Here is a 12,335-nt window from a genome sequence, read left to right as displayed (position 1 = left end):
AGTCAATAATAACCAAAATCTGGAAATATATCTGAGTAGTAAAGTTGGTGAACATATATCAATCACTAGGATTGATCTTCTCTTTCAAGCAAGACAATTTACAATGATATAATAGTTCTCGAGTGTTTATGTATGAATGAGAAACTTTTCTGAATTGGTATGGAACAATGTGCAGAAAAAGTTTCAATGAAAGTTCAAGTATGAAACACTTGTATGAAAATATATGACCAAAAAGGTGGTAAATTATAGGCAAAATACCCTTTTTGGTCCCTTATGTTAATCTCAGGGTTCATTTTGGTCCCTTAACTTCAAAAAGTGTCATATTGGTCCCTTAACTCTTCAAAAGGTGTCATTTTAGTCCTTTTTGCCATATTAGCGACGGAAATAGCGACCGATTTTTGAATTTTTTTTCGTCGCTAATGGGGCAAAAAGGACTAAAATGACACCTTTTGAAGAGTTAAGGGACCAATGTGACACTTTTTGAAGTTAAGGGACCAAAATGAACCTCGAGGTTAACATAAGGGACCAAGAAGGGTATTTTGCCTAAATTATAATGAAGGAGGTGAGATTCAAATATGAAAATATAGTGTTTATATAGTGCCTTAACACCCTTTTGAAAGTGTGTAAAACAATGAAACAATGCAACAATTAAGAGATGTTAAAACAAATTCGTTAAGATTTTCCAACAGCTATTTTTGCCTCTGCCAGGCGTGGAAACCGGTTTCTGAAAAAGGGTGAACCGGTTTCTGTGAAACGTTGCAACTATTATTCCAAAACTGTGTTCAGGAAACCGGTTTCTGAAAATAGGGAAACCGATTTCTTCAGGAAAAATTTGAATTTCCAGAAACTTAATAGTAACTGACACGAAGGGGAAACCGGTTTCTCATTTTAAGGAAACCGATTTCCTGTGCTGGAATATGAAAAAAAGTTTGATTTTAAGTTCAGAAAGAGTTTGATATACAACCATATTGCATGTTTGTGAATATATGGAGAATTTTGAGCACTAAGATATCAATATAATTGCATGCTTGTACCTCAATCAATTAAGATTCATGCTAGTCTTCAAAGTAAAAGTCTTGAATATTTTATTGCTAGCTTTCAATATGATGAGTCTTGCACTTGAGGCTTTTTCCATACTTTTTGACATGATCATTTATTTTTGCACTTTGTCTACATCAAAATACATTGGATGAAGAGTCTTGATTTCACAATATATATATATATATATATATATATATATATATATATATATATAACACAACAATAACGCCAATCCTTCGCACTTAAACTTCACAAACAAAATCACTCAAATACACCACTTAACACAAATATCGTGCAATGCTATCATTAATGAAATGCAACTTCACTAGACTCATGCATGTGGTACCAAAAATATCATTGATTACTTGGTCATCGTTATTCTCCAAAGATTCTCACCATAGGATCAATTCCCGCTTGGAATCGGAGCACACCACAAATTGCACTTAGTCTATACTATAGGATTAAGGCCATCACTGGACCGGAACATCCATTATAGTCCAAACAACATAATTTTATCATAATAATAAACTTCAATTAAACTATTTTACAGAATGAACACCAATTAAATCATCTCATAGAATAAACATCTCAGTTCATAACAGGAAGTGTATTCAGTACAAAAACTTATCCCCTCCTCACGAAACCATCACTGGAAAATTACATCATATAACTCATATTATGTTACTGAGGTATAGGTCATAGTGTCAGCTACCCAGCGGTTCAAACGACACCTAAAACAGAGCTATGGATCAAACGTTATGAGACTGCTAAGAAATAAATGTAACCGAAAAGTGGAAAGGAAGAACAGGTGGCACCTGCCACTAGTGGAGTGGCACCTGCCACCATTTATTCTTAGGAAGTTGGCGCATGCCACCAAACCAGGGCGTGGCGGCTGTCGCACTTGTTCCATTAAAATTCTCAGTTCGATCTCCTTAGTCTTCTTCTTGTATTTTCTAATTACAGTTTTCATATTTTTTTCACAGTTAATTACAGGTTTAATTCATCTATTAACCTAATTAACAAAATCACCATCGATCATCAAACCATCATCTTGAATCATCACAGGTTCATCACATTCAAAAATCTCAAACAACCAAAATCAAATTCCGATAATCTACAATTACCTACCGCTTAAATCGATTATAATAACAATGATTTCACACCCCTTACCTTAGATTGATCGCTTGATTCCGGTTCCTCTTTGTGTTCCTCAAAGCCCTATCTCTACCTCACACGCTTCTTTCAGATACTCTTCAATTTCTACGTATAGCAAAAAATGTTCCCCTAAAACCATAACTTCTCTATTTAAAGGGATCCTTATTATGGTTTTCCAAATCCACCCTCATTTATTCTTAGTTAAAGACCAATATGCCCTTTCTGCTTCCAACTCCAATATTACTCTATCTTCTCTAATTAAATAATCTTAATTATCTTAATTATTCTAAAATCGTCTTAATTTCTAATAATTTCCAAACATACAAGAACATCACATAAATCATCAGAGTCATGCAGTCATCATATAAACCACCAAAACATCATATCGAATACTTCATGTATTCATGCTAAATTAATTAAATAATCAATTTAGATTTTCTAGGTGTTACACTTTCCTCCTCTTATCATGATAACTCTTCTGACGACTCTGAGAAGCCTTCATCTTCTCCTGAATCATCTTAATATTATCTGTAGTCTGTTGAAATATCTCAGGTCCAACCACAACACTTTCTTCCGACTTGTACCAACACAAAGGCGTCTTACACCTTCTACCATACAAAGCCTCAAACGGCGCTATTTCAATATTCGAATGGAAACTATTATTATAAGTAAAATCAATCAAAGACAAATAACTATCCCAAACACCTCCTTGTTTCAATACACAAGCTCTCAAAAGATCCTCAAGCGACTAAATCGTCCTCTCAGTCTGACCATATGTTTGCGGATGATAAGTCGAACTCAAACGCAACTTATTAGTACCTAAAGCACTTTGCAAACCTTCCAAAAATATTGAAGTAAATCTTGGATCCCTATCAGTTACAATACTAGATGGAATACCATGCAAACAAACAATCCACTCAATGTACATCTTCGCCAGCTTCTCCATCGAATAATCCATCCTCATCAGAATAAAGTGAGCATATTTCGTTAGTATATCCATAATAACCCAAATCACATCACACTTATTCGGTGTCCTAGGGAAACTTGACACAAAATCCATATCCAAATATGACATATCCGAAACATAAACTCTATCACGACATCTCATAATATCATTCTCATTAATCCTAAAATCACCATCTCGACCTTGATTAATCAACATGAATCGATCAACCAAATCCAAATCATATTTCTACCCTTCTCGAATCTCATCAAGAATGCCACTAGTAAGCTTCAACATACAAAGCTTAACTCTAGAAGAAATATCTTCACAAACCAAACTCAAATCTCTAAATTTCTCAAGAAAATCCAACTCTCGCATCATTAACATTGACGTATGCAAAGATTTCCTACTCAAGGCATCAGCCACAATATTCGCTTTACTAGGATGGCAATTCAAACCAAAATCATAATCCTTCAAGAATTCCAACCATCATCTTTGCCTCACATTCAACTCATTCTGATCGAACAAATACTTTAAACTCTTATGATCATTGAACACATCAAATCTCGATCCAAACAAACAATACCTCCAAAGTTTTAACACAAACACAACAATAACCAACTCTAAGTCATGCGTCGGATAATACCTCTCATGCACTTTAAGTTTCCTTGAAGCATAAGCTACCACTTGTCGATTCTGCATCAACACACCTCCTAAGCTCGCCAATGAAGCATCACAATACATAACAAACGATTCTTCCAAATCAGGCAAAATCAAAATAGGAGCGGTCGTCAACCTTTTCTTAAGCTCTTGAAATCCAGCTTCACACTGCGAAGTCTAAATAAAAATTTGACCTTTACTAGTCAACTGCGTCAACGAAAAAGATAACTTAGAAAATCCTTCAATGAACTTTCCATAATAACCTGCTAAACCAATAAAACTTCTAATCTCGGCAACAACTTTCAGAGCTTTTCATTGAGATACAAACTTAATTTTGTATGGATCAACAACAATACCATCACTCCAAATCACATGACCAAGAAAACTCACTTCCTTCAACCAAAACTCGCGCTTAGAAAACTTAGCATACAACTGCTTCTCTTTCTACACGGACAACACAATCTTCAAATGCTCAGCATGATCCTCTTCACTCTTGGAATATATCAAAATATCATCAATAAACACAACAACAAACTTGTCCAAATACTAATAAAAAATCCTATTCATGTATTCCATAAATACACCAGGAACATTAGTCACACCGAAAGGCATCACAGAATACTTATAATGAACATACCTCGTCCCAAAAGCATTCTTTTGACTATCTTCAGTCTTCACACGACTCTGATGATACCCAGACCTCAAATCAATCTTACTGAACACACATACATCAACCAACTGATCCATCAATTCATCAATCCTTGGAAGTGGATACTTCTTCTTAACAGTCATTTTGTTGAGTTGTGTATAGTTCACACGAAGTCTCATAGTACCTTTTTATTCTTAACCAACAAAAGAGGTTCACCTCACAGTGACACACTCATACGAATAAACCTCTTCTCAAGCAAATTCTCAATTTGACTCTCCAACTCTTTCAACTCATATGTTTATATCCGATATGGAGCCATTGATATCAGACTCGTTCCAGGAACTAAGTCGATCGTAAACTCTGCCTCACGTTCTGGCGGTAAATCACTTACATCTTCAGGAAATACCTTCGGAAAATCACGAACTATTGGCAAGTCACCAATTATTCATTTCTCACTTATACCCAAAGTTGCCATCAACATAAACAACACAACACCATCTTGCACATATTCATCCACTTGATTGGCAGACAAAAACAAATCTTCCTTAACACCCATTTCAGGAAAGATAATCGTCTTATCAAAATAGTTGATATAAACATAATTATAATCCAACCAGTTCATCCTAAGGATAACATCAAGTTGATCTAAGGGAAGACACACTAGATAAATCCCAATATCTCTACCAAAAATACTTATTGGAAAATTCAAATAAACATACGTAGTAGTCACTGAACCCATAGCAGGAGTATCAATAACCATACTTCCACGTATATTAGATAACACAAGATTCAATCTCATAGCGCAATCTAAAGAAATGAAAGAATGTGTCGCGCCAGTATCAATAATAGCAATCAAGTGGATACCATTAATAAAGTACATACCTCAGATAAGTTTATCCTTAGTAGTTGTCGCATAACTAGATAGATCAAACACTTTCCCTTTACCTTGCTCCTTCTTCGACTTGTCACACTTGATACTAATGTTCCCTTGCTCACCACAGTTGTAGCAAGTCACATTCGAACTTTCTTTACACTCATTAGCCTTGTGACCTATATTTCCATACTTGAAGCATTTCACCCCACAATTTGTGCACTCAGAAGCACGACGACCTTCAACACCACACTGATAGCACTCAGAGATAAAGTCTTTTAAATTAATGTTTTTTACTTAACATCTTTCTAACTTCAATGTAAGCAAACAAATTACAGAGTTCCTGAAGTACGCGGAATCCACATTCCAGTCTCTCTTTTCTTATACTTATCTTAATCTTTATTTTATTTCATTTTTAGTCTTAGTTTCCCCTTAATCAATCCTTCATTAGCCTTAGTTTTACACAACGACAATAGATTATAGTAGTTTGACATTGGTCTCTGTGGTTTCGACAATATTTTATATTACTTCGTTATTTCCGTGCACTTGTGGAGGCATCAAACTTCCTCCCCCGGTGAAACCTTTTGCTATATATGGTGATGACCCTAGAATTTATAGTTTTTAATGCCATCCTCGAGGAAAGATGGAAATGACGATAGTGAAAGAGGTCGGACCCAAGTTAGTTTTATCAGGTCCCTACGGTGGGCGCCATTGTACTTGTCAAAATGTACAGTTGTGCGTGGTATCCCTATTTCTTAGGAGAACGTGGGGTAATCAATTAACCCTAACTTCCTTATATTCGAGGATCGTCTTTCACGTTTCTATGATATGGCGAGTAGGTAGTTCACTCAGGCCGAGATGATTCCTAATGGGGGGATACATATAGATATTGCCCCTCCCGAGGGTTACCACACTCTCGCCCTTACTAGGAGTTGTACAAATATATCATTACACTAATCTTTTCACATAGTTAGACCATGAAGATCCATATACGCATCTCACTAAATTTAACGATTTATCTAGAACTCTTGGTGCAGCCGAAGAAGAAGAAGAGACACTAGTCATGAGATTATTCCCCCATTCATTAATTGGAAAAACAAAATAATGGTATTTGGATCAACCAAGACAAGTGATGAACAATTGGAATTCATTAGAGGAAAAGTTTCTAAACTTATTTTCCCATATAACAAATTCATGGTACCAAAGACTACCATAATTGTGTTTTTCAAAGGTGCATCAGAGACTTTATGTGAAGCTTGGGAGCGATACAAATCCATGCTATGAAGATGTCTGAATCACGATTTTCATGACATCACACAGTTACACATATTCATAAATGGATTACAACAACAACCAAGTTGTGGTTATATGCTATCGCTGGTGGTTTTCTCATGTCTAAGAGTGTTGAGGACGTAAATACAATCATCGAGAGAATGGCACTAAGTGACCATCAAGGAAAAAACAACACTGGTCCAACACAAAAGAAGAGTGAACCCATAAAGTTGAATACCAATGATGTAATTTTGGTCCAAAATAATGTGTTAACCCAGATAGTGTATGTGCTTGCAAAACAATTATCCAAGATACCTCGACAACTAAAAGAGATGCATACAATTCCTAAGCACAAGAAGATTGCATATTGTAAATTATGTAGCGGAGATCATCCGAATGGATTTTGTCCACCAACCAAGGAAGAAGTCAATTATGTCAACAATCAACAACTGCCATGACAATAATAGAATAATAATTTTTAGCGGGAAATAATTACAAGCAATGATGGAGATCAGAAGAAGGTATGTCCAATCGACAACTATATCAGAACTATACTTAAGCGCCTTTTCAACAAGATAAGCTATCAAAATTGGATGACACAATTGAACCAATTAATGCAAAATTTGATGGCTAATCAAAAGAATACATAAGTTCTATTAAGAATTTGGAAACACAAATAAGTCACTTAGCAAAACAAATAGTCGATCAATCAAGTGGAGCTTTCAAAGCCAATACACAAACCAACCTAAAGAAACATTTAAATGTTGTTGGTAAGGTAAAAGTTAAAAAAATTGTTAACAAGGTCATGGAATAGAAAAACAAGAGAAAGGAGAAAGTTGTCCCATAGTCATTCCACAAGAACTATCAGGAATAAGGAAGAAGATCCGAGTAAAATCACATTACCTGTCACCATATGTGATGTAAAAGTTGGCAATGCACTCATTGGCGCTCAGGTGCCGCCAGTGTAAAAGTGATACCATAATAGAAATAGAAAACTAGTGATTTCAAATTAGAACCAACAATGATGTAGTTACAAATGGTGGATAAGTCAATTAAGAAACTGGTAGAAATAGCTAAAGATGTCTTGGTCAAAATAGACAAACTCATATTTCCATTGGACTTTATGGTAATAGACATCTGGCATTAAAACTCCTCTCATCTTTGTCACTCTCCTTAATAAAGTCCAACACACATCATTCCATGTATTCTTTCATTCACACATTCAGATTATTTTTTCATTTATTCATTGATTTATTATAGCGTTAATCTTGAAGGTCTACTCTTAATTTTGTTACACCAAAAATTCACTTCACCACATCGGAAGTCAAATCCTTTCCATCTACACATATTTCCGATTCGTGTACGAAATATCTATCTTTCCTTAAATTTAAATTTATTCATAAAATTAAATAAACAAGAAACATTTAAAACATTGAAATCGACTTATTCTCAAATAGTTAAACTCATTTACATTATCAATAAAAAACAAAGATAAATAAATAATTGATGGACAATAAACATGGGTAAAAATTTAAACAAGGAATTGTCGGTAAGGTTTATGATTATAACGTGATAAAATTGTACGTTGAGGGTATGAAATGGACCAATAGATAGTGATATCTTAACGGCATAAACTAAGACATCCAATACTTATTAATTAATCTCTTTTTCTTTTTCTTGGATTAACAAATTTATATTAAGTTTTCACCACTTGTTCAAAAATTCAAATTCTTACCCTTTACCCATTCATCGATTTTAATGTTTTTAGTCTTATTTCTTGACCGTATTAAACTTTGAACCTTGAAAAACAAAACATAGTAAATTAATAATAAATTAATTCAATATGGTTTATACTTAATTAAATAACTTCATATACTTAATTAATAATTATATTTATTATGGAAGAAATCTCAAAATTAAAAAATTATACTAAACCAACCATAAAAATATCTCAACAAAATCCAAAAAATCAAAACGTCTTATCTACCTATCCATCCACATAGAAAACTTATGCAATTGGACATTTGATAAATAAATTATAAAATCAAAATTTAAATTATTCCTATTATTATATCATTATTGTTATGCCATTTGGTAGTTTCTTTCCTACCCTCATAAATTTAATATTATTATTATTATATTATAAATGTAAGAATATAAGATGTTAGCATATTCTTATTTAACTTTCTCACTCAAACCTCTCTTCATTGTCTCTACTTTTTATCTCTCTCTCTATAATTTCTCTCTTCTCTTGCATCTCTACCTTGCTCTCACCACAAGGTAATTATCAACATCATACTTTTCTTTAATCACTATTTTTCATTTTATTATTCATTTTATTTTACATTTTATTTTCTATATATTATTATTATCATCACTTATGCTATAAAAATTGGATATGTTCTACACCATTTTACACAGAAATTTCTCTTTGCTTAGTTTTGGAGATTTCTCTGTTTCTATATCCTCTGCTCTCTCTCTCTTCTCTAACCTTATCTTTTACTATCTTGATTTGTGTAAGAGTTTTTTCTTACTTTTTTATTAATTGGAATATTTATTTATTTATTTTTGTTTTCAACGGAATGTTTTTGATCTGTGTATGATATATATCAATTTGATTTTGTTGAATAGGTAAATAGAGATGGCAGAGTGTAACAGAGAAGACTATTTCGTTGCCAATGACGTTGAGGTGCATAATCTTACCTCAACCTTTTATTTTTTTTTAATTATTCATCTTACAATACATATATAAAAATTTTTAAAATTTTTATTTCTTTAACTTATACATATAAATTATTAAATATACTACTGATAAAAAATATTTGAACGTAGTAAGTTTAGGTGAAAAATATTAGTGTTCTAGAATATGATGAATTAATGTTTGAATTTTGATTAATAATAATGTTGAACTATGAGAGTTTGATTACTATATCATTTGAAGATTTTTATCTGAATTTGAATCTAAAATCTAATTCTTGAATTTCAATTTGTATTTGTCTTTTGTCTAGAAACCAAAATTTAAAGGAAAAAACATAAGTGCACGTTTTAAATTCCAATTGTGTGTACATTTCTTGTACCAATGTACTATATTTTCATAATGTTGGTACCATGTACCTAGTACTTTTTTATTGTGTCTAAAATACATATATTTAGTCAATATTATGTTAATTTAGTAAAAAATATTTGTATAAGATGATAAAAATCTCTTTCAATTTCATTTTTTATCAGAAATTTTGTTGTCAAATGTGATATCGTTAATCTCTTAATAGAAATTTTGCTGCCAGATGTCATACATGCAATTACGCGCAAAAGATATTTATATTATAACACAAAAATATTGTTGTGTTAACTAATTTTGAAACTATTTTAGAGATTTTAAATTGAAGATATTTTTGGTGAGAAAAATAAATTGTCGGTTAGAAGATTTTTTGGGAACCCTACCTTAGGAGGATGTCACAACAAAGTTAACAAAACAAAAATCAATATGCAAAAACAAAATAAGCCTAACTGGCTTTTGGGCTGTCAAGCAATTCATGTGAACCTTATTTCTCCCAAACATGAGATTCCCATGCCAATAATTACTTCTTGCTTTTTTGTTCAACAAACAAAAAATTGGATCTTCTAGAATATTCTCACTATGGTTTTTTTCTTTCTTGGTTGTAGTATTATAGTTTTATGTGACATATTCTTTTAAATTTGATTTGAAGAAATTCAAAGTAGTTTGGTTCAAATTAGGTTAACTTTGGAATTAGTCAAATGTTTTTTTAATTATAAATTAGGTTAACTTTGGCCATAAATTTATAATATAAATAATTAAAATAGGTTCCTTTTTTATTTCTTTATGTTTGAAATATTTTTTTTTAATCAGTCAACATCTGCGGGCAAGAAGTATGGTGGGCTTGTCCCAAAGAAAAAGCCTTTGATATCCAAAGTAAGTCCATAGTCATAAAAACAACTATATTTTTATAGAATAATAATTATCTATTTTACTTTCTTGTTAAAAATTCCAACTTAATCTAATCATTTATTTTTGTGTGCTAAAAAGGATAATGAAAGGGCATTTTTTGATTCAGCAGACTGGGCATTATGCAAGGTATATTTTAATTTATAATTTATGTTTGACATTATATATTAAAACATATAGCAAAAAATATTCATTTTTTTAAAATGATTATTTATTTGAAATTAATCTTTACAGCAAGGTGCTGGAGTGAATCAACAATCTACAGCAGCAGTAGAGACCCTGCGACCAAAACTACAGGTACATATTTTTTATATAAATATTATTATAACTTTTTTTAAAAAGTATTTGTTAATATTTATTTATTTATCTATTTATTTATCATTTATTTATTTATAAATGGATTAATCCATATTTATTTATTTTTTTTAAACAGAAAACTCCACATCAACAGCTTCCTCCAAGAAGACCTGCATGCACATCTGGTTGAAATAAATTTGTGAGTTACTCTAAAAATATGTAGCTCTAGTAATTTATATTTAATAAAAATGTATTTTGATTACAAATATTTATTAATTTTCCATCCATGATAATGCAGGGAAATTAGGTTGAATAATTGGCACAAGGATTTGCTCATGATGAATCAATTTTATAATGTCACGATGTTTTAGCTGGTTTGATTGTGATGTATATTACCATTAATTCATTTCATGCTTTTGATTATTAGAACTTGAATAAAAATCCATTTTAGTTCCTTTTTGCTTTCAAGGAATTTTCAACTATATTTGACATAACGTGGGGGTTGGGATTTGAAATGTGGTGGATCCAATTTCAATATCTCATCTCATGAAGAAAATAATTGTTGAGTGTTTATGTAAATACTAGTATTATTTTGTTAGTCTTGTAATAGTTGTCGTATTTGTAATAGCAAAATTTGTTTAAAAAGGTTTCGTAGTAAAACATTTGTTTAAAAAGAACATCTCATCTCACTTTCAATTTTTAATTTTTTTTAAATAATAAACATTTTGCAAAATAAGCAATAAATAAAGTTTATAAAGAAATAGTAGCTATGTACCAAAGGGTGAAAATAGATGGCTAAATTAAGTTTGCCAAGTCGGAGTCTGTTTTTGAGTCTAAACAAATGACATGTGGTCTATTATGGGTTTATTTTGGGTTTGAGTCTGATCTTTTTAAAAATTTGATTAGTCTATTAACTTATATAAAAACTTATTTTATTTCAACACTGGTAAATGAGAAATTCAACTAATATTTAAATAGACTATTAAAAATCAACGAGATTAAATACTTATTTGCACTGTCTTATTCAAGTTTATTAATTAACATAAATTTTATGATATTATTTGTTTGAGAGAACTTATAAAAATCGCGTATGATATTGAGATAACTAATATTTATTTTATATTTTAATTCAAAATACAAATATAATAAAATAATAGTAATATCAAATTTATTCATATTTATTTAAATAGGTCTGTCTGATAGACTTAAAAAACATTTTTTATGGCATGTGGCTTATCTTTATTTAACTAAATATACTTTAAAAAAAATTTAGGTCTTTTCTATTTTAAAAGAAGTCGATGTAGACTATGTCGTGGAGTCCAGTTAGTTGGTCTGATCCAGGGCCGGTCCTTTGAATTTGGGTGCCTTGGACGAATCAAAAGAGTGGTGCCCCTATAAAAATTTTTAACAATAAATACATAAGGAAAAAGAAATAATTTAATAAAAAACACATTTTTATTTGACATTGTGCAAAAAGAATACA

General features: G+C 31.4%; 1 protein-coding gene across 2 annotated transcripts; it reads left to right on the top strand.

Annotated features, from left to right (window-relative positions):
• The first annotated feature begins 8,739 nt into the window (after positions 1-8,739).
• LOC131599722 (uncharacterized) lies at positions 8,740-11,455 on the top strand. Of its 2 annotated transcripts, none has more exons than XM_058871992.1 (7): positions 8,740-8,871; positions 9,223-9,280; positions 10,460-10,522; positions 10,637-10,684; positions 10,790-10,852; positions 10,989-11,051; positions 11,151-11,455. In XM_058871992.1, the coding sequence occupies exons 2-6, from the start codon at positions 9,233-9,235 to the stop codon at positions 11,040-11,042; spliced, it is 276 nt and encodes a 91-aa protein (XP_058727975.1). In that variant the 5' UTR covers positions 8,740-8,871; positions 9,223-9,232; the 3' UTR covers positions 11,043-11,051; positions 11,151-11,455. The 2 variants fall into 2 exon arrangements, with proteins under 2 accessions (XP_058727975.1, XP_058727976.1); XM_058871993.1 differs by lacking the exon at positions 8,740-8,871 and adding an exon at positions 8,987-9,107.
• The last annotated feature ends 880 nt before the right edge of the window (positions 11,456-12,335 follow it).

Source organism: Vicia villosa, linkage group LG4 (genome assembly GCF_029867415.1).
Source record: "Vicia villosa cultivar HV-30 ecotype Madison, WI linkage group LG4, Vvil1.0, whole genome shotgun sequence".
NCBI classification, from domain to species: domain Eukaryota; kingdom Viridiplantae; phylum Streptophyta; class Magnoliopsida; order Fabales; family Fabaceae; genus Vicia; species Vicia villosa.
Note: the sequence above shows the minus strand (reverse complement) of the source record. Positions and strands in the feature narration are given on the sequence as shown.

Bases quoted from the DNA above. Each gene is read 5' to 3' on its own strand.
- LOC131599722 (XM_058871992.1), top strand. From the start codon at position 9,233: ATGGCAGAGTGTAACAGAGAAGACTATTTCGTTGCCAATGACGTTGAG. The intron at 9,281-10,459 runs GTGCATAATCTT...TTTTTTAATCAG, and splicing joins TCGTTGCCAATGACGTTGAG to TCAACATCTGCGGGCAAGAA. The intron at 10,853-10,988 runs GTACATATTTTT...TTTTTTAAACAG, and splicing joins CCCTGCGACCAAAACTACAG to AAAACTCCACATCAACAGCT.